The sequence below is a fragment of the Epinephelus lanceolatus genome, chromosome 5, assembly GCF_041903045.1.
Source record: "Epinephelus lanceolatus isolate andai-2023 chromosome 5, ASM4190304v1, whole genome shotgun sequence".
In the NCBI taxonomy this organism is placed as follows: domain Eukaryota; kingdom Metazoa; phylum Chordata; class Actinopteri; order Perciformes; family Serranidae; genus Epinephelus; species Epinephelus lanceolatus.
Window position 1 is genome coordinate 33,036,398 of NC_135738.1, and position 23,590 is coordinate 33,059,987.

Sequence of the window (23,590 nt, forward strand, 5' to 3'; positions counted from 1 at the left end):
GCTCTCTCTGACACGTTAACATCCATCTAAAACAAATGCCTCATCGTCCATTTAGGAGAATCTAAAGAAACTGATGGAGATTTACGAGATGCTGGGCGAGGAGGAGGACATTGTTAACCCCTCTAATGAGTTCATCAAAGAGGGGCACATCCTGAAGCTGGCGGCCAGGAACACGTCAGCCATGGAGCGGTACCTCTTTCTGGTGAGAGAAACCGTCGAGCACAAACACAACGTCTTATCTAATGAGGGGAAGCTGCAGGGAAACATGCTGAGGCGAGACTTCGCCTGCACAGGTCAATTGAAACAAGTGAAACATTCCGAGCCAGGAGCGCCTCTGTGTGAGAGTACATCGGGGGCACATGAACAAATCTCTCAATTACCGAGATTGCCAGATGATGTGATTACGTCCGGGCTGTTTCTTATTAGCTTCAGGCTGAATGCGTCCCATCTGTGTAATTCAGGTTACCTGCAGAGTTCAGGACTGCCCCCTTCGGAAGCAAACAATGCCAGAAAACTAAACTGGAATAGCGCTGATACTCAGTACAAAGTTTTTTTGTGTTTCTTTTTTCTTCTAGTTCAACAACATGCTGCTGTACTGCGTGCCCAAGTTCAGTCTGGGAGGGGCAAAGTACACGGTGAGGACCCGGATCGGCATCGACGGCATGAAGGTCCTGGAAACCACCAACGAGGACTACCCTCATACCTTCCAGGTGTCAGGGAAGGAGAGGATGCTGGAGCTACAGGCCAGGTACATTTTTTAGAAGTCATTAAAAAATGTCCTTTTGGCAAACCTTGTAAAAAGGTGCAGAAACAGCCCAGCCTCTCCCACACTGCAGTATATAATTGTATGTAATTTGTACCCTATACAATATAATTTCACATACATGTGGAAGACCACCTAAATTAGCACACCCAAGCTCCATATTTAAGTCCTATAAACCTCTAAATACTCTTTGACCACAGCTAAACTGCTATGTTGGTGTTAGAAGTGACAGTTCTGGCTATACAAACATTCATGTGTACATTCTGGCTCTATGTTTCCTCCTCAGCTCGGAGCAGGACAAGGCAGGCTGGATTAAGGTACACACAGTTCAATCACAATAATTCATTTTTCTTATTTGATTACATGTCCTTAAAGGTAAAGAACAAGTCTCACATGTTGTTTCCATCCTTCAGGCTTTCCAGGAGACCATCGAGATCTACCAGCAGAAAAACGAGTCCTTCAAGAACGCACTGAAAGAAATGGAGCAAGTGTCGGTCAGTGTGAAATCAAAGACGAACACACAGCTAAACTGTCGACACCTTCCTGTGCCGTCACACTGAGTTTGTTTTTATTTTTGCTGCAGAATGCAGAGTTAGGGAAGCGTGCTCCTCGCTGGATCCGCGACAACGAAGTGACGATGTGTATGAAGTGTAAAGAGCCTTTCAACGCTCTGACACGGCGGAGACACCACTGCAGAGCCTGCGGCTATGTAAGTAATCTCCGTGCTGTTATGCCATGCATAATGCATGTATAGTAAGTAGATGAGAGAGAGAGAGAGCTCTGTAAGCAGTGTTGGAGTAACTAAGTTGTATATTAATAAATATCAGTAAAAGATGCACAGTACACTCATATTTTTCTACTCTGATTACATTTGACCAAAGAACTTTAATTATGATGAGTATGGTAACACCCACACTCCATACTTTTTAATGCAAACTTTTGGATTTTGGTACAACGTTTTACTTGTATGTTGTTATAATACAAGAAGTGTCCCTGTCAAACATTATAACAGGAATTATGATTATGGTTAATATGAGAGCTTTCAGTCAGGAAGCTTGAAAGCTCTCCCAGTCCCACTGTCCTCCAAAAATATGTCTATATTTCAGAGCTCCAACACGCTGAATCCGTAATGGACACATCCCCTGTTTGAGTCCAGCATGGGACATTTATTACCAGGGTGTCTTCAGGTCTTTAAACTTAAACTCACCGAATTGTACTTACACTTGCTTCACACATACACACACATATATGTATAATCTGTGTTTCCATTGCAGGTTTGGTCTTAAATTTCATACAAGGTGGTATTAAAAAGGCCTTAAAAAGTCTTAAATTTAACTTGGTTATATCTGTACACACCCTGGTTACACATCATCCCTCCCCTCTCAACTCTCTGCATAATTTAATAAAATTGTGTCTTAAAATAGTTCCTGAATAGTCCCAGTGACCTAAATGATGCTCAAAGATACTTCATTTTAAAGTAGTAGTGATAGCTTTAGTAAAAGTTTGGTGTATTAGGATAACTGAGAGTGACGAAGATCTCCTTTTCTTCTTCTTTACAGGTGGTGTGCTATAAATGTTCAGAAAACAAGGTGGCGCTCGAATACGACGGCAACAAGTTGAACAAAGTCTGCAGAGACTGCTTCTCCATCCTGACCGGAGAGAGGATAGCTGAGGGCAAGAAGAAGGGCATCCTGGAGGTGAAGGGGATGTTTTGATACGTGTATAAAGACATGAGGGATCCTCGTAAGGATCCTCTAAATAGAGAGATAATTGTTGTAGATTTCCTGATTTGTCTCATTGATCTTGTGCTAACTTGTGGGCGTCCTCCCTGTGCAGATCGAGGCGGCTCAGTTCAGCGGCAGCAGCATCATGTGTGGCTTCCTGCAGTACTGTGAGAAGAACAAACCTTGGCAGAAGGTGTGGTGTGTCATCCCAGAGAAAGAGTGCCTGGTGCTGTATCTCTACGGAGCTCCGCAGGTAAAGCAGCAAGAACAGGAAGCAAAGATTTGAATACTTATGTGAATTTCAAATCCATCCAAATGGTTAACGCTCTCTTTATCCCTGATTGTTCTCCTCAGGATGTGAAGGCCCAGTCGACTATCCCCCTCCTGGGCTACTGTGTGGATGACAGTGCCCGGCCCACAGACCCCCCTGCCAGCTTCCGCCTCTCTCAGTCCAAGTCCATCCACAATTTCGCTGCTGAAACTGAAGAGCTTAAGCAGCGCTGGCTCAAAGTCATTCGAGTGGCAGTGCTGGGAGAGATGCCAGAGTGCCCTCAGACCAACGATGGCAACGCCAACATGATGGACAACAACAACACACAAGAGGCGGGTAACGATAGCTCATAAAGGCGTGTTTTACCACGAGCAAACTGCTGTTGGATTGCTCCAAAAAGACAGGATGTGCAGGTGTATACTGCATGCACAAACTACAAATGCACACTCTCCATGCTGTCCTCGAATCTTAAAGACAAAGTGGATAAATCAGTGCTGGATAAGCTGCCTTTCCTTGCCACTCTCCTGTTTCCTCCTGGATTTTCTCACACGAGAACTTTTGATTCACTGTCAGAGTTGTGCTGGATTACTAAAGGACATGTCTGGTGCAATCAACACTAGAGCAGAGGGGCCTCAGGACTGATCGACTTCCCTCACACAGGCACTATCACGGACAGCTCAGACTCAGTCTTCATAGACTTTTTAATCTGTGTCAGCTCCTCCTGAGCCACTGGACCACCACAGACTTACACAGCACCTTGTACAGGATGTGAATCAAAAGCAAAAGGACGGTCCAAACTCAGTCTGCTGGTGCTGATACTCAACCCCGAGTACATGTACAGGATAAATGTTTTTTTTTTCTTTTCAAAAAGGAATTGTGTTTTATGTACAGAAATCAATCCCACACTTTGTTTTAATAACATAGAAAACATCTAAGTATGCTATAAAGTATTTACAGTATTTTGCCCTTTCTTTGCTCGACAAGAAGACACATCCAAAAACTGGGAACGTGATCACGTGGTTGGATAATGATGGTCTCATCTCCTCTCTCACCCATCAGTGAAAATTCATCAACTGTCTAATCAAACTCTGGATGCATGTTGGCTGATATGTCTGCTTTGCAATATGTTGCATCTGTCCTATAGTATGTTTTCTGTCCAGAAGAGGCACTGATTTGCAAATAAAAATGGTTTGTTTGCAAATCAGTCTGTATGATAGGCAGCTGGCCACAGAGGAAATCAACTGTCCTAGAGTTTTTATATCGTATGGCAATTCATATTGTGATAAAGTACACTCAATTCCTATAGTGCAGCTCAGTAGTGATTTACATTAGGCCTTCCCTGCCTGTTAAATACCTACATTTTCCATCAGATTTGAAGTCTCAAGCTCAAACTCAAGATAACCCTGATGATGTCATAGCAGTGTCATTTTCTCAGACTTCAAAAAGCTCCTTGCAGAGTCACTGAAGACATTATACAACCGTTTTCACAGCTAGAGTAGGACTCTCCATGACGAGCAGTGGTGTAGGAAGTATTTAGGTCCTTTACTCAAGTAAGAGTACTCATACTACATCGTAAAAATACTCAGTTACTTGTAAAAGTCCTGCATTGTAAAAGTAGCATTGAAATGCTACTTAAGTAAAAGTATGTGAGTACAATCAGGAACCTGTATTTAAGTATTGAATTCAATTTAATAAATCAAAATAATTACAAGGAAAAGCAGCAAGTCTGGAAGCTAGAACCATTATGTTTAACTATTATTAAAGTATTTCCGTCATTCAACTAATCCACTAATCGTTTCAGCTGCATTTGTATATTTTCATGTGGTTTGTGTGCAAGAATCTTAAACTGAAGTTATAAAATAATAAATAAAAAAGAGGAAAGAGTATATTTTCCTGTGAGGTGTAGTGGAGTGTAGTAGAAGTAGAAAGTGGCTTGAGATTAAAATACTGAAGTAAAAGTACCTTGAATTTGTACTTGAGTAAATGAACTTTGATACTGATTACAAGTAAACTGACCGCTGTGTGAAAGTTCAGCGTAGTGCCCCTTTAAAAGCAGAACTACCTCTGCAGCAACGACATAACAAGGTCATAAATCTCCATGGTCTCACACTATGTGTTGTCATACGTTGCCTGACCCTGTGGCCCGCACAGTGCTGCTTGTATTAAATGCTGCGCTGCAATCATGTGATCTGATATGGATGATTCATGTGTAAAAGTGAGCATGAATGGTAAATGCTCATCTATCTACAGGACAGACATGGACCTTAACTCATGTGGAGAGATGAAGGGGGATCATCAGGTTTTCTATTTAGATGCAGAACAATCACAGATATAGCAAGCTGGTGCGAGAAATGTAAATGTGTTTTTAATGCTGTAATTAATTTTATTATTTAAAGTAATTTATAGAGTATGACAAGCATGATCTGTTATGAGTAGCACAAATTTGTTCCCTGACTGTCAACTAAGAAGCGCAAGTAGGTAGATCTTGGTTTTTTTCTGAGATGTTTTTTTCCACTAACTCATTCAATGCATCACCTCGGTTCGTCGGAGCAACAGTGGCCGGTCACAGCGCAGGACGGAGCGTGTTTGCTCCCAAGTTCCCCTCCATGCTTGATGCTGGTGCTCATCTGAGTCTCACCCCTCTGAACTCTTCCCCCTCCTCAGTATTCAAATAAAAAACAAGAGCACAAAAATTCCCTGTCTGTAAAATCTGAATGTATATCCAGATTTTTATGTCGCTGATTCCCCTCCCCAAAGGTTTGAGAATCTACGCACTTTACAGTCATAAAGTGTACCTTCAAGGACAATAAAAAGAGATTAAATATGACTTATGTGGCTTTAGCTTGTTTTTACTGTTACATTGCTACTTGAACAACTCGCACTACAATGTGTTGTCACAGAAACTCAAACCAGTCTGACACCTCTGCTCACGTCAGTCAGCGTGATGCTACTTTCACAACCAAACGTCGTGTTTTGGTTCCTTGTTTTGCTTCTCCTGATAAGAATCTTTTCACAATGAGTCACCACAGACATGCACGTCGTAACAGGTGAAGTCAGAAGTTATTTGTTGAAATGTTACACTGAAACTGGATGCAAAATGTGAAGCCCTAAAGTACCAGCAAAGTGTCACTAGAGCAAAGAACAATCAAACAGGTACTGTGTTCTCACCTGAGTGCATTTCAGCAGATAGAGACTCAAGTTAAACTTAGCCAATTACTGGTGTGGTTTAGGTGGTTTGTTGTCTAGTTCACACACATGACACACGTGTTTTACAGATTTAGAAAATGTTTATTTTCACAAAAAGAAAAAAGTTATCAGGTCAAACAATAGGATATCAAATTCTCTTCACAAGTAAAAATTTCATAACTGTTTTCTGCAAGTTACTTCTCACATCTTTGAGAAACGCTCCTTGCACATAGTTAGTCAAAAGTAATTAGGATTCGTCACACAGAATGCAACGCCTGCTGTGATGGCGTCGACATTCTACAACATTCAAGAGAGGAGAGGAGGTCGGTAAAAAGGAGGGATGTCGCCAGAAAAACTGCAAACTGACAGAGAGTTGGAGTCCTTGGTAGTTTTTCTGGTGTTGCTTGGCAGAGATTTTGAGTCGCTATGAAACTGAGAATTTGGCTCTTGGAATGTCTTTGTATTTGTGTGTGAGTGTCTCAGCTTTTGGGCTGTCGGAGTAGGCCGCGGATCCTGCGAACCAGGGCCTGGATGAAGGTGTAGCGGGAGCGGACCTGGCTGTACAAACCCTCCACCTCCAGCAGCTTCCTCTGCAGAGCTTCTCCAAAACCTGCAGCCATGTCGCTCTTTAGCTACAGTGACACAAATAGAGGACACAGGGATCAGGAACAATGTAGGTGGTAACATGCGTATTTAAACAGGTAGACAACATGTTTGTCAAAGTGTCAATATTATGCTCATGCCCATGTGTGCAACTTCTTACCAGGTCTAGGTCTTGCTGGCTGACTCGAGACAGACTGAGGCCACGACCTCCAACTGCCTGCAACCCCCCAAACGAATCTGAGGAACAGAAAGATTCAAATTTACTGATTGCTATCAAGCAAATTTCACTCAAAGAAGCAACAGCTTTGCAGTTGAGTTTCCCCAACTAGGTCTACAACTGCACGTATCTGTGACATCCATTCTCACCATCTGCGAGGCGTGATCTGTACAAACTAGCTCCAGGCATCAGGGAGTCCTTGGGGTCGGAGGGAGTACAATGCAACAGGTAATACTCCAGGTGGCGCCACAACACAAACAAACAAGTCTCGATGACATCTGAGGAGGAGGCAGGTCAAGGCGTTTCACGGCAGTTTATGATAAGGCATTTCTACATGGATTTATTCCAACTAACTGAACTCCCAAAGACAAATGTACAGTAACCTAGTGATGGGCTACGTGCGTTGATTTTTAATTCTGATGTGCTGAAAAAGACAAGCAAATAAACACACAAAAAAACTAGTCCTGTGACTACAATTGTGCCTGCAGAGGGCCAAAGGATACAGGAGCACAGGGCCAGCAGCTTGGCTCTGTTGTTGATTAGCTGGACCAGTCGTCTCTTGGCCAACAAGCTCCTCTGGACTGATGAGATTTTCTCCACCCCTCCTGGGCCTGACACCAGGCCTTGGCACAACTACAGAGAAGACGTCTGTGGTTAGAGCTGAGGACAATGCATGTTGGAGCCAATACGGTGCAGAGAATAAATATCAGTTACTTTTTATTAAACCTTTTGCTTACGTTGTTTTAAAATTCACCATTTATGGGGTAAAATAGAATATCCACCACACAGTTGTATGTCTCTGCCAACCAATCAGCTTGCAGTTTACACCCCTGTCTATATACAGTCAGCACAGTTTCAAGATGTGCACCCAAGATTAGTGTCGTTACTTCGGTATGCTACCAAATGTCTCCCCTTCTGTTCCTGAGTTACGGTGCTGAATAATGGCCAGAAAACTGTTATTGCAGAACATGATGTCACAGCACACATAAGTAGCGTATGAACTCTTGAGATATGGTCAAAAACATGTTTTGCGAGGTCACAGAGACATTGACTAACCACTGACCACCAAAACCTTATCAGTTCACCCCGAAGCAGTCGCCAGCATGGAGGCATAAAAACAGTTTGCTCAGCCTTTACAGCAGTGTGTTGGTGCATCGTTACCTCCTTGAGCTCCTCGGGAGGCAGCTGATCCAGGCTCTGCAGCTTGCCCAAGCTTTGTCTGTGACTCTGGTGGAAGCGGAAGAAATCTGCAGCGCTGTTCTTCAGCAGGTACAGCACCAGACCCAGGCTGGGGGCTCGGGAGTAAGCCATTGATGGCAGAGTGGATGAGAGATCTTTAAAAAATAAGGGCCACAGATAAGTACAGCTGGGAAATAAAGCTAACTTGTGGTAAAAGCTAAATGTGCTTCAAGAGATTTGGGGTTTGGGGATTGATCTGGGAATTATCAGATGCTGAAAAGGACATTTCACAAACGACAGAGGGCTAACTCTGTTAAAAAAGTTTTAAACTAAGGCTTGTTCACACAGTGACACGGGTCAAATGAATTTTCCTCTTCTTCAGTATGGGCAGAACATCACTGACCTGTGCGTCCTCCGTCCCTGCCAGCTGGCTCGCTGCCTGATGGGCTGAAGAGGCAAATGCTGAACTGGGCCTGGGCTGAGCTCTGCAGCAGCAGCGTTTGGCAGTACTCCATGATGTTAGCACACACCTGGGTACAGAGGACAGCACCTCTCAGGTCACTAACAATGCAATACTGATGAAAAATGATTATGAATACAGGACTCCACACACATTGTTTCAGTGCCATTTTTACCCTACTGTCCTTTATTCTGTTGGAATATGTGAAAAGTATACTTGGTAACTTCTTACTAGGAAGGTACTACTATACAACTACACCGCTGAAGTAATCACAGGCACAACCACCCTCATTATATATCTCTCACTACTTCATTTACAGAATGACTTTGTCACACCTGTTGCATGGCCACTTCCATCTCCTCACGTCTTTCTGCTGAGTCTCCAGGTGCAGCGATCTCCGCCTGCTTCAGCAACCTCTCCCGCTCACTCCCAGCCAGACGGCCAAGCAGGGACAGACAGAGACGCTACAAAAGGAAAGACTTATTACCATACATGCAATTCACACATAGGAATGGATGTGCATAAGCAGGGATACACTAGACGACAGCATAACAATGGCAGCTATCTGACCTGGAACCTGTTGATGTGGCCCTGGAACTCCATAAGGGCAGCACTGTTGACCTCCCCACCCGTCTCAAGGGCACCTGAAGACCAAGCAGTACACAAACAACCGCTTTAACTCTGATGTGTGAATATGTGGCTTGCACAGCGGAAATTGGAAAATATAACAGATCGCAAGGTGGAAAAAAAAAGAGAAGCTTGAGTGTTTATTATTGTACCTGGCAGAGCTGTCTTACTGATGATGCCAGTGAGCAAGGAGAGCTCCTGCAAAGCTCCCATACTGAGCTCCTGACAGCGCAACAGGGACTGAATGGTGTCTGCATGCACGATCAGCCACTGGAGAACCTACACACACACACACACACACCGACACATACACACACATACAGTGTAAGTGCAATATTTATATAACCAAACACTCTAAGTTGTCTAAGCTAAGGTGCACTCATTTTCACATCCTGCTGTCTCTTCTAGCGAGCTACTCACACATAAATACACAAAGCATTAATCCCTACTGCAGTGAACAGAATCTATACAGACATAAGACAGCATTTATGACCTACAGGAATCATTAATAACATACTGACTTTTAGGATTTTCAAGGTAAAAACCTACAACGGTAAGAGTTGTATTTGTGGTGTCAGTTGTCATGTGCTTACCTGTGCTGCCCCCTGCTGGTGGTTCATGGTGGTAGAGGTCAGGATCACCTGGAAGAGCCTCAAGGTTGGTAAGAGAATCTGCCTGTAGCGGTCCATAGGGCTGGGGATGAAGCCTGATGGGTCCCTCATCACTCTGTACACCACCAGGGAACAGACAAAACTTATTAATACTATTACAAATAGATACCTTAAGAGTAGATGTCATTTGGACAAGAGAGAAAGAAGCTAGATTCAGGCATATGTACTGGAATACTAACTTGGAATCGTGTTGCTTTAGTGAGGGAATTACAATCCCAACATTCAGCGTGTGGAATTCTTTATACTAATTTAGTAGATGTCACTTATGTGTGAGAAACTGACCTGTGTGCATCACTGTCAGGTACCATGTCAAACACCTGACACTCTATCAGCTGTGCCACCAGCCCACAGCGCAGCAGCTCCACAGCTCCCTGACCTGTCTTTGCCACACGAGTCAGCAGAGCCTGAAAACACACAGCAGAGTTTGTACCTTCATAATCCTGCACTCACAGAGGCTTTAGACAGAGGCTAGTCCTGTGGTGCTTATGGATTGGAGTTTTGAGTGAAAAAAACAAAGGAGTGTGTCTGTATAAGAACACATCTGCTCACCATCTTGCTCTCATAGATGTAGAGTGGTTTGAGGAGCGGGGGCTGAGGGGTGAGCAGGCTCTGCAGGGCGGCATCATCCTGTCTCAGGCTCTCCACAAGCGACCGCAGGTAGCCACTGTTGCAGACGTACACCAACCATTGATTCTGACGGTCTATGGACAGGATCCGGTCCAGCACTGCCAGAGCCAACATCTGACAGACAGGAAGAGGAGACAAAGGGAGCACTGAGAGTTAAACAAAGAGCCTTGCAAGGTAGTCAGAAAATACAGAGGGATTTGTCTTAACTATTTGGACTGAATTTCTTTTGTGCATAGTTAGCCTCTCAACAGACCTCCGTAATTCCATAAGCGGGTTTTTTAGACACGCGAAAACCCTCTAAAAATAGGTGATTGGCTGTTTTTCTGTTGTTGTTTTTTGGTACTGGTGTGTCACATTCTACATCACAGACAGGCTGGAAAACAGGTCAGTAAACAGTAGAAAGCAACATGGAGGCAAGTAAATGTTATGGTGGTTACTTCTTCTTGTCTCTTACTCATTCAGTCTCTCTTTCAAACTCAGTGCTGTTTAATTTGGAACTAAGTTTGAGCGCTGCTTGGGCGAAGATGGAGGGTATTTTGTGGTGACGCGTTATTGCATCACCCTAAAATTAGCATGTTCACCCAGGTGTTGCATTTCCATCACAGCCGATCAGAGCCGGAGCCGATAAATACCCGTGACTACTGCATAGTCATTTGACCCCGGTGTGAAATCTGACTGTAACATTTCTTATGAAATACAAAAGCCAGACGTTAGCGAGTGTTAGTGGTTTTTTTGTTCAGTGGAAAAGGGGCTTAAATCAGTATAAGGCTGAGCAGAGTTAGTAGGTGAGTCATATTGTTGTATGTATGAAGCATATGGTTTGGCTCTTACCCTGCTGATTTCATGGCCGTCACAGGCGTCCCGACACACCACCTCCATGAGAGCCTTGCCATAGTTCTCGATGATAGCGAGATTCTCTCGCTGCAGTTTGGAGAAACCATCCTCAGGGGCTGTGAGACGCTCCCACATTGCCTTTCCTGCAAGAGAGGGAGGTTTTCTCACACAACCAGACAACATCTCTACATAGTCCCTTTCCAATAATACCAGATAAGGGACTTATCTATAAAAACTGGCCCTGCAGCATTCTGACAACTGTCAGACAGAAGATATCAATACAAAAAAATTATGTCAAGCTCATATCAAATAATATAAACTAAACTGATGTGTCAGTGTCCTACCTGTCTGCAGAGTGTCTGGTTCTTCAGGTTTCTGGGCGATTTGAAGGTAGTACAGCAGAGAGCCATACAAATGAGCACGCAGACGTTGGTATCCACCTCCTTAAAGTGTAAAAGACAATATCATAAAACTCGAACCTCAATAAGTTTTATCCTCGTACCATATCCCATGTGAGAAATGGGGTCTGTGTCATCACTAACCAGTGCAAAGGATGAAGTCCAGCAGCTTGCGGAGAATCAGGTGCAGGGCCGAGTTGGCGATGGAGGCAAAGCCAGACGATGCTTCTAACCCTGCCCCCTGCTGCTGCTCTGACAGGACTGATTGACTGAGTTGGGCTGTCAGAGTGAAGACTGCCCCAGCAACAATGGGCATCAGTTCTCCAGCTGCATCCTCAGATAACACCTGGACAATGCACAGCAATATTTAGATTTAGTGTCATGACAACATGGAGATTCGAGGTCAATCCTATGTCAGTTCTTACAGGGGCTGATTAGCAATTTTTAGGTTTTGCTCTACTTGGATTTATTCAAGACACGTGCAATGACAAGCAATAAAAGGCATGAGCATTAAAATTGTACCTAGCCAAACCTTTTCATGAATTACTGTGTTAAAATACATTAAAAAAGCCTGTTTAGTTCTTATTGCTACAATAATTTCACCCTCCATGGGGCAAACATCCTCACTGACCTTATCGTGTAGGTCTAGCAGCAGGTCTCTGATGATGAGCTGCCTGTCATCAGCAGGTATGAGATCAGCAGGGCAGGCAGTCAGCAGCGTCTCCACCAGGCTCCTCCAGGACCGCAGCGCATGTCGCTTCGCACTCAAACTCCTACGGACACGATTGCGTTCCACCACCTGCTGCAGGATGGAGTTCACCTCCTAGAAGAACACACCCAGGGACAGAGACGAATGAAGGCAAAACGTTTTTTATCTCCAGCTTTCAGTCTCATTAGTTGTCATTCACTCACCTCCATTAACAGGGGCCTCTGTCCAATGGCTGCCATTCCCTGCAGTGCGTTCACCTCAGCGACCAGTACTCTATGTAGCAACTGTAATAAAATATAACGACACATCAACAAAAGATCAAACAAAATAAAAAAAAAATGCTGAAACAGGAAGGATTACGTGTTCAACCTGGAAACCCACCTTAACGTTGCACACAGTGTGTCCTTGCTCATTGACATGCTCGCAGTTGGAGATCACCTGCTCAATCTGAGTGCGCTCAAAAAAGTCAAGCTGCAGCAGCTCCGGCATATCCTGACTGAAATCGATGGCGTCCAGCACACTCAGCAACTTCCTGCGCACTGATGACATCAAATAAGGACAAAATGAGAGTAAAAGTCAAAACCAGCCTGGTATAACTTTAAAAGAACAAGAGACTTAAATGACAGCTTGACTAAATTACTCAAAACATTCAAGTGTGTAAAAAGTGAATATTGATTTAGTTATCAATATTTGATTTAAATGTGTATTAATGTGTGACAAACCTTTAGAAACTGTGTCAAAATGCAGGAACCCGCTAACTGATCTGGTTTCTTCCTCCATGCCTGATTCCCCATCAGCTGAAAAGAAAAAAGATGTTAGTTTTTATCACACTATTGCCAGCTTTTGGCAGACTGAAATTTAAGATCTTTTAAAACAATAACCATCAAAAATAAAAGGCAAGAATTTATTCCTCAGTCTCAAAGTGTGTATCAATTGAATTCTGTACTATTCCTGTGAAAAAATACCTACTAGAGGCCTAATATTTGGAGAATTACACAGAATTTAAAGACTTTTATCCCTGCAAAAGCACTTGGATATACCCGTGTGTTGTGTGTGTGGCTGGTCATCCAGCAGGAGGCTGACGAGGCGTTGTGTATGTGAACGCTGGCGGTTCAGTGAGGTCACTCTCAGCTCAATGGCAGCTGTTTTCATGAGCCAAGACATCTGGGAGAGGGCAGCGATTTGATTACCTGAGGACGGCAGGAAGTAGAAAGGAGGCAATGAAAATAAGACAATCTACTTTACCAACATGCACTCACATTCACATTTTATCAGTGACACAGTGTGTATAGCTTTGTCATATCTAAACCATTATTTCGTGTTAGCGGGGACACAAAACAACCACAAATGTTTTGCATTTCCTGCCTCTCTGTTTCACAATTTTCAATAATCACATCTCTAATGCTTTTGTTATTATGTATTTTAGGACCAAGGGGATCCTGTACTCACTGGGCAGGATGAAGGGAAGGTGCTGCAGGTGAGAGAACAGGAAGTCCTGGCTGGTCCTCAAATAGCGCATGGTAGCTCCTGATGTCTCTGGGCAGGCACACAGCTGGTAGATCACCTGAGAGGGAGACAATGACAGAGAAAGAAAATTTCAGATTATTCAAGCAATCAGCCAAAACGCAAACTCCATATATACATTCTACCTGCTGAGCATAAAATGCAAAGTAGAGGGTGGAGCGTACCTGGTAGCAGAGCTCAGCCAGGTGTGGAGCCTGCTGTGTGAGTACAGGTCCTGATCTCTTCTCAGTGCCTCTCTGCAGTAGACTTAGGATGGCGTGGAGGCAGCTCCGTGGACATCCCAAAACACCTGTAACACACAAATGCACTGTCATCTAAAAGGTAACACTCAGGTCATCTGATCCCTTTCATTCCAAAGCAAAACAGCCACCAAAAAAAATATGTAGTTTAATTAGCATTATTAAAGGAAGCCTGAGATCCAGGATTTTCAAAAACATTGACTGCTTCTCTGTAATTGTTTTGCATGTGATAATTAAGTGCTCAAAACTTAAAAATGAACATGCCAACAGCTAAAGCTGTGCTCTGACCTGGGTCCTGGAGGTTGGTGGAGGACACAGGCTTCTTGACTTCATAGCCTAAAAGATACAGGGCCAAGTTTGGCGTCTTCAACTCCAAGGAGGTGATGAGCAGGTTCAGCATGTGGATCTGGGTCTCATGTCGGATTCTTGCAACTTTCTTTTGTGTGTCTGAGTCTGGTTTGGGGGTAATGAAGTAGTTGAGTTTGAGTATGACAGTTATGATACACAAGTTTAGCTTTCTGTAGGATTTATACCAAATGCAGAAGATGGTACAGCCTACAAAACAAAACAAAAAAACCCCACACGTCTCTCTTACCATCTCCGTTCTCTGCTCCCTCCTCTGCCTCTTCATTATCCAGACAATCTACAAAGCCTGCCATAAGCTTGTCACTCACAGCCTGGGACAGAGAGCAAAAAAAATTGTTCTTAACTTCGAACACAACAAAGTTTCATGCATCACCACAGTGACAGTCACTAACAGAGATGCACCTTAAATAACTAACAAAAACTTCTCCTGAAATTTCTTCCCAAGTCATTAGATAACATTACATTCTGATGTAGATATCATGCTGTACACTATTAGTACACTGTTATAATGTACCCATACATTGAGTTCACGTCATCTAAAGTCAAATGGCATCCAAGATTTAATTTAATCTAATAGCTTGTTGGCAATCCCGTGACTATTACAAAGCACTTAATTGAGGGCAGTAAGATGAATCCATATAGTGCATGAATTGGATATATAGGTAAGTGACTACATAACAGGGTTGGATGAACCCGCAGGCAGCACGTATCATCAGAAAACGGAATCTCATGTTGGATGTGACCCACACAAAACTAAGCAACAACATTTTCCCCACAACTCGACGGATTTGCCCAGTGCTGACACGATTGTCGTTACAAATTATCTCGTCCACCAGACCTCTTGGCGTTACCAATGTCACAGGGCGAGCCAATGAAAGAATACAAGAGTCTCGTGGGCTAAAACTATTCTGTGTGCCGTTGGGTCCATGACTGAAATGACCGCCGTCTTGTTTTTGGCCAGGTGAGTGAAGTACAACTGTCTTTTGCATTTCAGCTCTGTTAAAGAATGCGCTGTTAGGCTTACATCACAAAGTAACATCAATAACTTTACCCACTGTTTTCTACCTACTAGGCCAACTGTACCAATGCCTCTAGAAATCGGAGTTGTGGCTAAAAACAGAGAGAAGTTGTCACAGCACATTGTAATTGCATCCAACTCGAGTTTGACCCAATGCTTTAATGTTAAGCATTGGTTGACTCTGCTCCTCCAGACTGAAGGCAGAGGTTTTTGATTCACATCTGCCACTGCTTCTTAGTGAGTTTCTCTTTTTTAAATTCTCCCCTTTACGTCCTTAATTTTTCAGGACTTAGAGTAGCTTTTTGTTTTTTCCCAACATGATCAACTGAAACAGCTGTAAACAGCAAAAATCATCGGCATTTTTGCAGTGTTGGTAGTCTTTGACTCAGCTGCCTGCCCTCCATCTGGATGGTGCACTGATGTATGACATCACATGCAAAGAAGCTATTAAAATATGTAAATAAGAATAAAACTACTGGACAGTGTTTTTGTTTTTTTTTTGCCTACTGATTATGATTTTGTGAAATATCCGGAAGCTTTGTGGGAGCAGTGTATACCTGATCGTGTGTGAAATCTCCCACCAGCCTCGTCTGAATGTTGGGGTAGTTAGCGATACGACGCAGGATCTTGGCACTCTGGAAGGCTGCCTCTGGGTTTGAACTGCTGTGGTACAGATACCTGCAAGAGACAAACACAGGTCACTATTAAGTTCAGTCTAAACAAACTATCCTTTTAAAGAAAAGTTTTTCTTAAATATAACAATCATCTAACAGTTTTCTACAATGACCTCTGATGAGGTTTTATAACATTTCAACTCTACTAACTAGTAAAGAATGGACTGACATAGGAAAGACAGACATGTTATATGAAAACAGACGACAAAAATCACAATCATACCACAGTTCTCATTAAAAGCTGGATGCCCATACCTGGCAATATTGACGATATGATCTGCCCTTCGAGTTTGAGGACTGACCCCCTGGAGGAGCTGCTCTAAGGGGGACACCAGCAGGGAGGACTGGCTCTCCCTGAGGAGGTCCATAAACACCACCTCCTTCTGCAGAGCCAAGTCCAGCAGGCACAGGCAGTGCAGCACTGCAGACTCCAAGTGCTTCTTCCCTGTAGGAGAAGAGTAACAGGGCTTGTTGTCAGATCAAACACATACACACACACAAAAGCGACCTCTTTTTCTCTGATGGCAGCTGCATATGCTCTCTCACCAGGGAACGGTGCAAAGGTGTCCAGCTGGCGTACACCCTCCTCCAGCAGGCTGAGGCAGAGCGCCAGCATGGGCGAGTCGTTGAGCAGGTGGAACATGATGCTGTGGCCGGGGGGCTTGTGGGCTGCGACCTGCTCACCCTGCAGCTCCACCATCTCCTGGACAAAGTCTGATGGCTGGGGCTCGTAGTCCCGCAGCAGCTTGTGGAATACCTCCAAGACAGCGTCAGCAACCTCCCACTGAAAGGTGGGAAGAAGGAACACATATGAATGGATGTATGTGTAGTTCAAAGAGCATACACACATGCTGCAGTTACATGTCTTCAACTTATAGGACACCACGAGAGCTCTACACAGCACTTTACCTTCTCAGCTGGGCGACGATACGCTCTTGTGGGGAAGGGGAGGAACACAGAGTCACGCAAGAAGTTCAGGTAGGGCTGAAAGCCTGGCACACGTAGCCCCGCCCCTAAATTAATGGGCAGGCTGCTCTCGACCAATGTGCTGATCAGGTGACAGAAGGCTCGAGTCAGGGGATACTCCTCACAGCTCGACTCGATCTCATTCAGCTCCACCTAAGAGCCAAGAAAAAAAAAAAATCAGAAAGTTTGCCACCAACTAATGAACCATCTTAATTGACTATTTTGAAGTTAAGAGACAAAACTTTTCTTCAAATTGAGTTGAGTAGTGAAAATCACATTCACTAACCACAAAGGACTCACCTCAATCCCAGCTGCCTGCCTCTGTCCTGGGGCTCGCACTGTCTGAAGGATCTGTGATAAAATAAATAAATAAAAACATTAAATTAGAAAACTTTAAATCTGATGCAAAATATCTGACAACACTGCAAGCTACATAACTCAAAACAATATCATAACACTATGAGAATAAAGAGTTTTAGATAAAGATAAAAGAATACACCCACCATTCGAACAAATCTGACAGCTACTCAGATACTGTGACTGACAGACACTAAATTTAAAGCTTTATGTGTAGTTAGTCTGATAAGAAATAAAATAAGAGCACCTCATAGACTCGATCCTGAACATGACAAAGATATAAAATCATGAGCTTTCTTTTTAATTATATTCATCCTTGGAAGACTCTCCTCATCTTATGAAATGATCAACTATAATTGCTCTATTAATTTATAAAGTCTGACCTGTGTGTACTCCAGTGACTGCCAGAGTGAAGCAGCAATCTCTGGTGACTTCCCAAAGGCTGCCAGGCAGCGCAGGATCTCAGCCTTCAGGACAGGAGGAACGCTGCACTGTAGCAACCCCAGCATCACTACAACTGGGGTCCACTGGGGATGCTCACACAATGCCAGTCGAGCATTTTCACTCTACGAAGGAAAAAAAAACATCACACACAACACACCTCAATACAGTTAGATGAAAAACAATCACAGCAACCTGAATGTTGGTTTTCTAAGAAACACAGCCAGTATATCAGGATTTCAAAATAACTTGATCACATGTTAATCTTGACCTTAAAGAGTTTTCAAAGCGGGGTTGTATGATGCACTCAACCATAGTCAGTGTAATACCTGAAGTAGATGGCAGTCAGCACACCCCCAGTTTGGAGAAGCAAACAGGAGTACCACCACGGAAGCTAAGCAATGTACTGCTGTGTGTGATATGTATCAGTTTAAGTGTACGCTATATTTAGAATAATTCTAACTATAACATCCACTTAAAGAGATATTGATTCTTTTAGGTGGCTAAAATATATTTCGTTGCTGCCCCCCATCCACAGCAGTACATTGCTAAGCTTCCATGGTGGTTCTCCTTTCTGCTTCTCCAAACTGGGGTTGTGCAAACAGACATCTATTGTAGGTAATACACTGACTATGGATAAGTACCTCATATTACCTCTGAACTACTACCCACTTCATTTTGTTTAAAATTCCACGATATATAAGCACATAACCAAATATGCACATCCATCGAGTGAATGTTGAACCATACCCATGTGATGATGGTGGTGAGCAACTGCAAAAATGAGCTGAGTCCTTCCAGCTCTCTTTGGGTGATGCCCCTCAGTGGCGGGTGGCGGTATTGTGCTGCGTCTGGATTTGGAAAGTCTCGCCGCAGGTTCTCATGGTAGAGCATGAGGGAGTGAAAAAAATGCTCCCAAGACACCGGGCTGCCTGAAACTCCCTGGATGTTGTCACCTGGATATATGTACACGAGGTTATATTACCTACATTTAAAGTTAAATGAATTAGGAATTCAAAGTGCCTAGATTATTCCTTTTGTATTTACTACTGAACAGCCACACACTACAAAAATAATCAATACCCTAATTGCAGAAATTCCCAATCCAGACTAACTCAAAATTTGTCCTTGCCAAAAAGCCGAACTGCACATCAAATGGTCTAAGGTTTTAATTTCAGATATCAATCTGAAAATATGCTAATTCCTATTCACTTCCAGACAATTATTTTCTGATTTTAGTCACATTATACCAACAATCTGCTCTTACTGTGTGTGGCTCCATTGGTTTTCAGTAGGCTGAAGGCATAGTGGGCACACTGAGGACCATTGGCGAGCCCTTTCAGCATACGGAGATATGAGATATAGAGTGTGGAGGGCAGGAGGTCTCCCATCTGACGCACAAACTTGGACAGAACCACCTGTATCAAAAGCACACATAAAGAAAATTTTTATCAGACAACAACTTTAATTTTTTCTCAATTCTCGGTGTGAGGAGAAACATTTTCTTTATGCAACAACGGTCCAGAAAATGCAGCTTGTACCTGTTTATGTGGGGGTCTTTGTAGTGCCATTCCCAGGTAGGATCCCTGCAGGGAGGTGTGTTGGAGAGACTCTGTGGGACACCAGAACTCCAGACCCAACTCCAGCCCAAATGAGTCCTTACTGTAAAACTCTCCAATCTGGAAACACAAAGCAGTAACAAATACTGTGACACACTCCAACCCACAATGTTAAGCCGTTTTCCAATCACACTTTTTGTACTGTTTGCTTTTAATGCTGCTCACCGAGGAATTGAAAATTATTATTCTCCTGCTCTGTACCTTCATGTCTAAATAACTTAACCACTTAAAACCTTCAAGTAATGTAAAAGCTGATGTTGGCTGATATGTGTATGTGTGTGTGCATGTTTGTGAAAATCACTAACGAGGATCATGAGGTGGTCTAAGTCCTTGCGCAACGATGATGGAAGCTCACTGTCCATTTGTAGGGACATGTGCACCAAACGGGCATCCTCATCAGCTCGGTTACGCAGCTGTTTCACCTACAAATACATAAAGAATATGTTAATTATATCATTTGATTAGTTGGCAAAATAACCTGATAAATATTTAGAGACAAGCTGACACTACAACATGACATCCATATGCGTCAACCTCTTATTTAAGTATAAACAATGGTAGGGGACACTTGTGTCATCTCTCACCTTCATCGGCATGAGGGCCAGGAAGTCTGTGATGAGTGAATGGAGGCGGCGGATGTAAAACTCTTCCTGACCAAATGTCTCACATCCCAGGATGCCCTCCTTCATAAACAGGAAGACATCTCCCAGCAGAGCCTGGTCAGCCAGAGCCTCGTCTGCCTCGGTGAACTCAACCAGGGCTGCACGCGCACACACACACACAAATATATACTACATTTAAAGGCTTCCATCTTTGAGATCTCATAATCCTTCAAAAGGCTAGAAGGTCTATTTAATGCATGTCAGTGAAACAAGGATCTTACCACATCCCTGTGGCAGCTGAGAAAGGGCCCTCAGAGACAGAGCCCAGGCCAGTCGACACACAGCCTGCAGACCTGGAAGCTTCCACGGCTGCCCGTCCATCAGTCGGCTGTGCACTGCAGACACATACTGCCTCTCAGTCAGCAATGGCAGCGCCTGGATCAGATCTGGAGGAACACAGAGACAATCCTTCACTGGATGTACAAGAAAAACGCTGAAACAAACAGCAAGCTATGCAAAGTTGATTATACACATGATATGTATTTAACATGTCCTCACCTTCTCTGTCTTCTGTTCCCTGCTCTATGAAGCTGACATCCAAGCAGTAGAGTAGTGCCATAACCAGAGCCATATTCACACTGTCCAATGAGCCATCAGCTTGAGCTGTCACTGTCTCCAGGTGGCCAATAAGAGCTAGTGTGTCATCTTTGGACAAAGGTGATTGGCAGGTCCATGAAAACAGGCTGTCTGCCAGGGCCTGTCTGCATTCTTTAATGAGGTCAGCCACCTGGGGACAAGAGAGGGAGTAAAATGTTTTCAGAAATCTGCTCACTGTATTTTGTGTTTCTTCCTCTAGCTACCAACATTGCACTTGTCCAGTACAATAAAAAAAATGAATATACTGCAAAGCTGATTATCTCAGTTTCAAATTAACAGAAAAGATTTGCCCCCACCTCTTTCCTGTGCTTCTCATTGCCCAGGCCGCGCTCCTTCTGCAGCCGTTCAAACTCACGTGTCACATTAATCTCTGACACCAAGGTGAGGATGCGTTTGGTCAGACCCTGGCTCATCAGTTCATCTGTAAAACGTGTTGTCAAAGCCACCAGCTCGCCACTGAGTGAGAAACAATACAACAGTACAGGTTAATAACAACACATGGTACAAGGAAAGAAACAACAGGACATTAACATGCTCATCAAGTGGACTCTTATAAGCATCTGTCATTGCCTAAGTGTACCACTTGTAGACAGCATTATTACCTCAGGTCCAGGGTGAAGGTCTTGCCATGGCGTGACTGGATGAGTGTGCGCAGGGAGTTGGCCACACAAAGCTTTCCATCCCAGTAGAGCAGCACAGCTACTAGACCTCGTGTCAGACCTGGAAAATGTGGCTGCTGTTGCTCACCTGGAGACAAATAAATACATTCAGAGAATCAATTGTGTGAAACATCATGTCTGACAAAGCTTTGTCTCCAAATTGTGAATTTGATCTGTGCAAGCCATTATAAAATAATGTGAGTGATGTGACTGTAAAACAAAATACCACATAATACATTCCCATCAAATTTACTACATAACTTCCTTTGCAAGCCATGTCTTTTTCTTATGTCCACTTTACCTGCTAAGAGAAGCTCCAACGCTGCTAACTCTCCAATATCAAACAAATCACTGAGGATGAAGGCCTCTGAGAGAAGCTGCTCTGGAAGGAGTCGTGACCCCTGCTGACCTTGGATTGCGATGCCTTCTGTGCTGGCTTTACGTACCTTCTCTCTCTGCTCTGCACTCTTTGGCTGAAGATGAAAAGAAGACCAGCTTTAGCATTACAGTCTCAAATCCTACAATGTATATCAAAAAATTATGTCTACAACAAGCAAGTTGCAGGATACACAGGAGGAATACTTTTGACATTCAAATATGAAATTATGATCTCAATCTCACCGGGTTCTTATAGAGTGACAGAAAGTGTGGTTTGTGTTTCTTCAGCTGAAGGTCCAGGAGGTGGACGCTCTCCGGCTGTCTCCTCAAAACCGCTCCGTCCACTGTCTCCCATAACTCCTTCAGCGGCCCCCACAGACTGGCTCCTGGGTGGGTAAATGGATTTTCAAAGGACTTGTCTCATCAAACATTCAAAGAATACATTTTTTACACAACTACTATCAAACTCAGAATTTGGCAAGCGTCAAATTGTATTCTGGCACTACACTAAACTGCAATGATTGAGCGACAGGTTATCAGCTACACTAAACTGCAATGACTGAGCGACAGGTTATCAGCTACTAATCGCACATACTGAATATCTTTGAATCATGGGCATAACAATAGGTTTGAGGACATCGTCTTGGGCTTTGGGAAACACAAACATTTTTCACCATTTTCTGACATTTCATGGACCAAGAATTGAATCAATTAATAGAAAAAAACAATGCATAGATTAATCAACAATGAAAATAATGGTTTAGTTAGTTGCAGCCCTACACTGTAAGTGATTAATCTTTCAAGCAGTAAAAAGTACTCTTTAATCTGATGGAAATATCTAACAGGACTGATGTGGAGAAGTGACTTTTCCATGATGTTGACATTGTGAACCTCATTCAGCCTGCAACAATGAGTAATAACTAGTACAGATATGATGTTGATGTATAAACACTATACAGATTTATAAAGACAGATGTAAGATGGACATGCGATTGACAGTAAATGACAGTGCCAGCGAAATTACCATAGTATTACATAACTTGTATTAGTCTTCAATATACGTGTGTTAACTTTTATGTTTGTTATCGTAGACTAAGCACCATTATTTACCTGTACTCTATATTGACTGGTTATTGTATTACAAATCCCTTGGTTGCCTAAACAAACCCAGAAGTACAGAGTGCCAGGCAGAGATGCCAAAATATTTATTTGGTTGTTCCAAGTCAGTTTGTTTCAGTTTTGTTTCAAGGTAAGTGAACTCCTCTGCTGACCCATTTAACAAGTGTTGTGTCAAAGCAGTCACATTGCTTGTAAGACAGTGGCTGTAATGTAAACATGTGTTAACGCTGAGTGTAAACGTGCTTGCCAACGACTAATTCTTTGACCAACGGTAGCTAACCTAACGTTTACTTGCAGGCTAGGCTAGGTTAGCCTAGCTGCCGGAGCCTGAACTTGAGAGCTCCATCACCATGTGATGGTCAAAACATGACATTAGACGAAAGTGACAATAAAAGGAGAATGTGTACGCGTTTATCTGTGAAATACCAATTCATAGCAACTACTGGGAATCAACAAAGTACAGCTACTTCATGAAAGAAAGGTAGTTCATACCCGAATTTACCGCCATCTGTGCCGCCATGATACGCTCGGAAAACTGGACAGGAGGGTCTGAGCTCGTGCCGGTGTGAAATTTAAAATGATCAATTTCATAAACAAGCTTTGATAACACTTGCTCCGAAAATAATTGTAATTTCTATTCAAATGTAAATACTAGGTAATTAGGTCGGTAAGATATTTTAAACTTTGACGTAATGTTGTCTA

The 23,590-nt window shown here is 43.2% G+C and overlaps 2 protein-coding genes across 12 annotated transcripts in view; one reads left to right on the forward strand and one right to left on the reverse strand.

Moving 5' to 3' along the window:
• fgd4a (FYVE, RhoGEF and PH domain containing 4a) overlaps nt 1–5,585 on the forward strand; it is a 68,249-nt gene extending 62,664 nt beyond the window's left edge. For all 11 annotated transcript variants that reach the window (XM_078168096.1, XM_033635256.2, XM_078168097.1 and 8 more), the window contains 8 exons: nt 56–202; nt 576–748; nt 1,050–1,080; nt 1,177–1,257; nt 1,347–1,472; nt 2,323–2,460; nt 2,600–2,740; nt 2,842–5,585. In XM_078168096.1, the coding sequence (XP_078024222.1) occupies nt 56–202; nt 576–748; nt 1,050–1,080; nt 1,177–1,257; nt 1,347–1,472; nt 2,323–2,460; nt 2,600–2,740; nt 2,842–3,111 (1,107 nt within the window). In that variant the 3' untranslated portion in view covers nt 3,112–5,585. The remainder of the gene's footprint in view (nt 1–55; nt 203–575; nt 749–1,049; nt 1,081–1,176; nt 1,258–1,346; nt 1,473–2,322; nt 2,461–2,599; nt 2,741–2,841) is intronic.
• Nucleotides 5,586–6,025: 440 nt separating this feature from the next.
• On the reverse strand, nt 6,026–23,475 carry nup205 (nucleoporin 205). The gene is made up of 42 exons (XM_033635441.2): nt 23,381–23,475; nt 22,013–22,155; nt 21,693–21,864; nt 21,335–21,479; nt 21,029–21,188; nt 20,634–20,862; nt 20,357–20,521; nt 20,058–20,233; nt 19,779–19,895; nt 19,396–19,533; nt 19,122–19,272; nt 18,605–18,810; nt 17,797–17,979; nt 17,357–17,407; nt 17,000–17,209; nt 16,637–16,874; nt 16,346–16,535; nt 15,974–16,094; nt 14,628–14,709; nt 14,321–14,485; nt 13,958–14,082; nt 13,719–13,833; nt 13,310–13,459; nt 12,992–13,066; nt 12,651–12,808; nt 12,473–12,553; nt 12,192–12,383; nt 11,705–11,906; nt 11,507–11,605; nt 11,160–11,305; nt 10,251–10,442; nt 9,984–10,105; nt 9,624–9,756; nt 9,183–9,309; nt 8,974–9,047; nt 8,739–8,867; nt 8,347–8,473; nt 7,926–8,098; nt 7,268–7,397; nt 6,914–7,042; nt 6,708–6,784; nt 6,026–6,576 (listed from the first exon to the last, which is right to left on the reverse strand). Exons 1-42 carry the CDS (start codon nt 23,406–23,408, stop codon nt 6,424–6,426), a joined length of 5,979 nt encoding a protein of 1,992 aa, XP_033491332.1. The 5' UTR covers nt 23,409–23,475; the 3' UTR covers nt 6,026–6,423.
• Nucleotides 23,476–23,590: the final 115 nt, after the last annotated feature.

Excerpts from the sequence above, each read along its gene's own strand:
- nup205 (XM_033635441.2), bottom strand. The coding sequence starts at position 23,408 with ATGGCGGCACAGATGGCGGTAAATTCGG. Across the intron at positions 14,486-14,627 it reads GGGAGCAGAGAACGGAGATG|ACTCAGACACACAAAAGAAA; the intron begins GTAAGAGAGACG and ends CCCCCAAACCAG. Across the intron at positions 6,577-6,707 it reads GCCAGCAAGACCTAGACCTG|CTAAAGAGCGACATGGCTGC; the intron begins GTAAGAAGTTGC and ends GTGTCACTGTAG.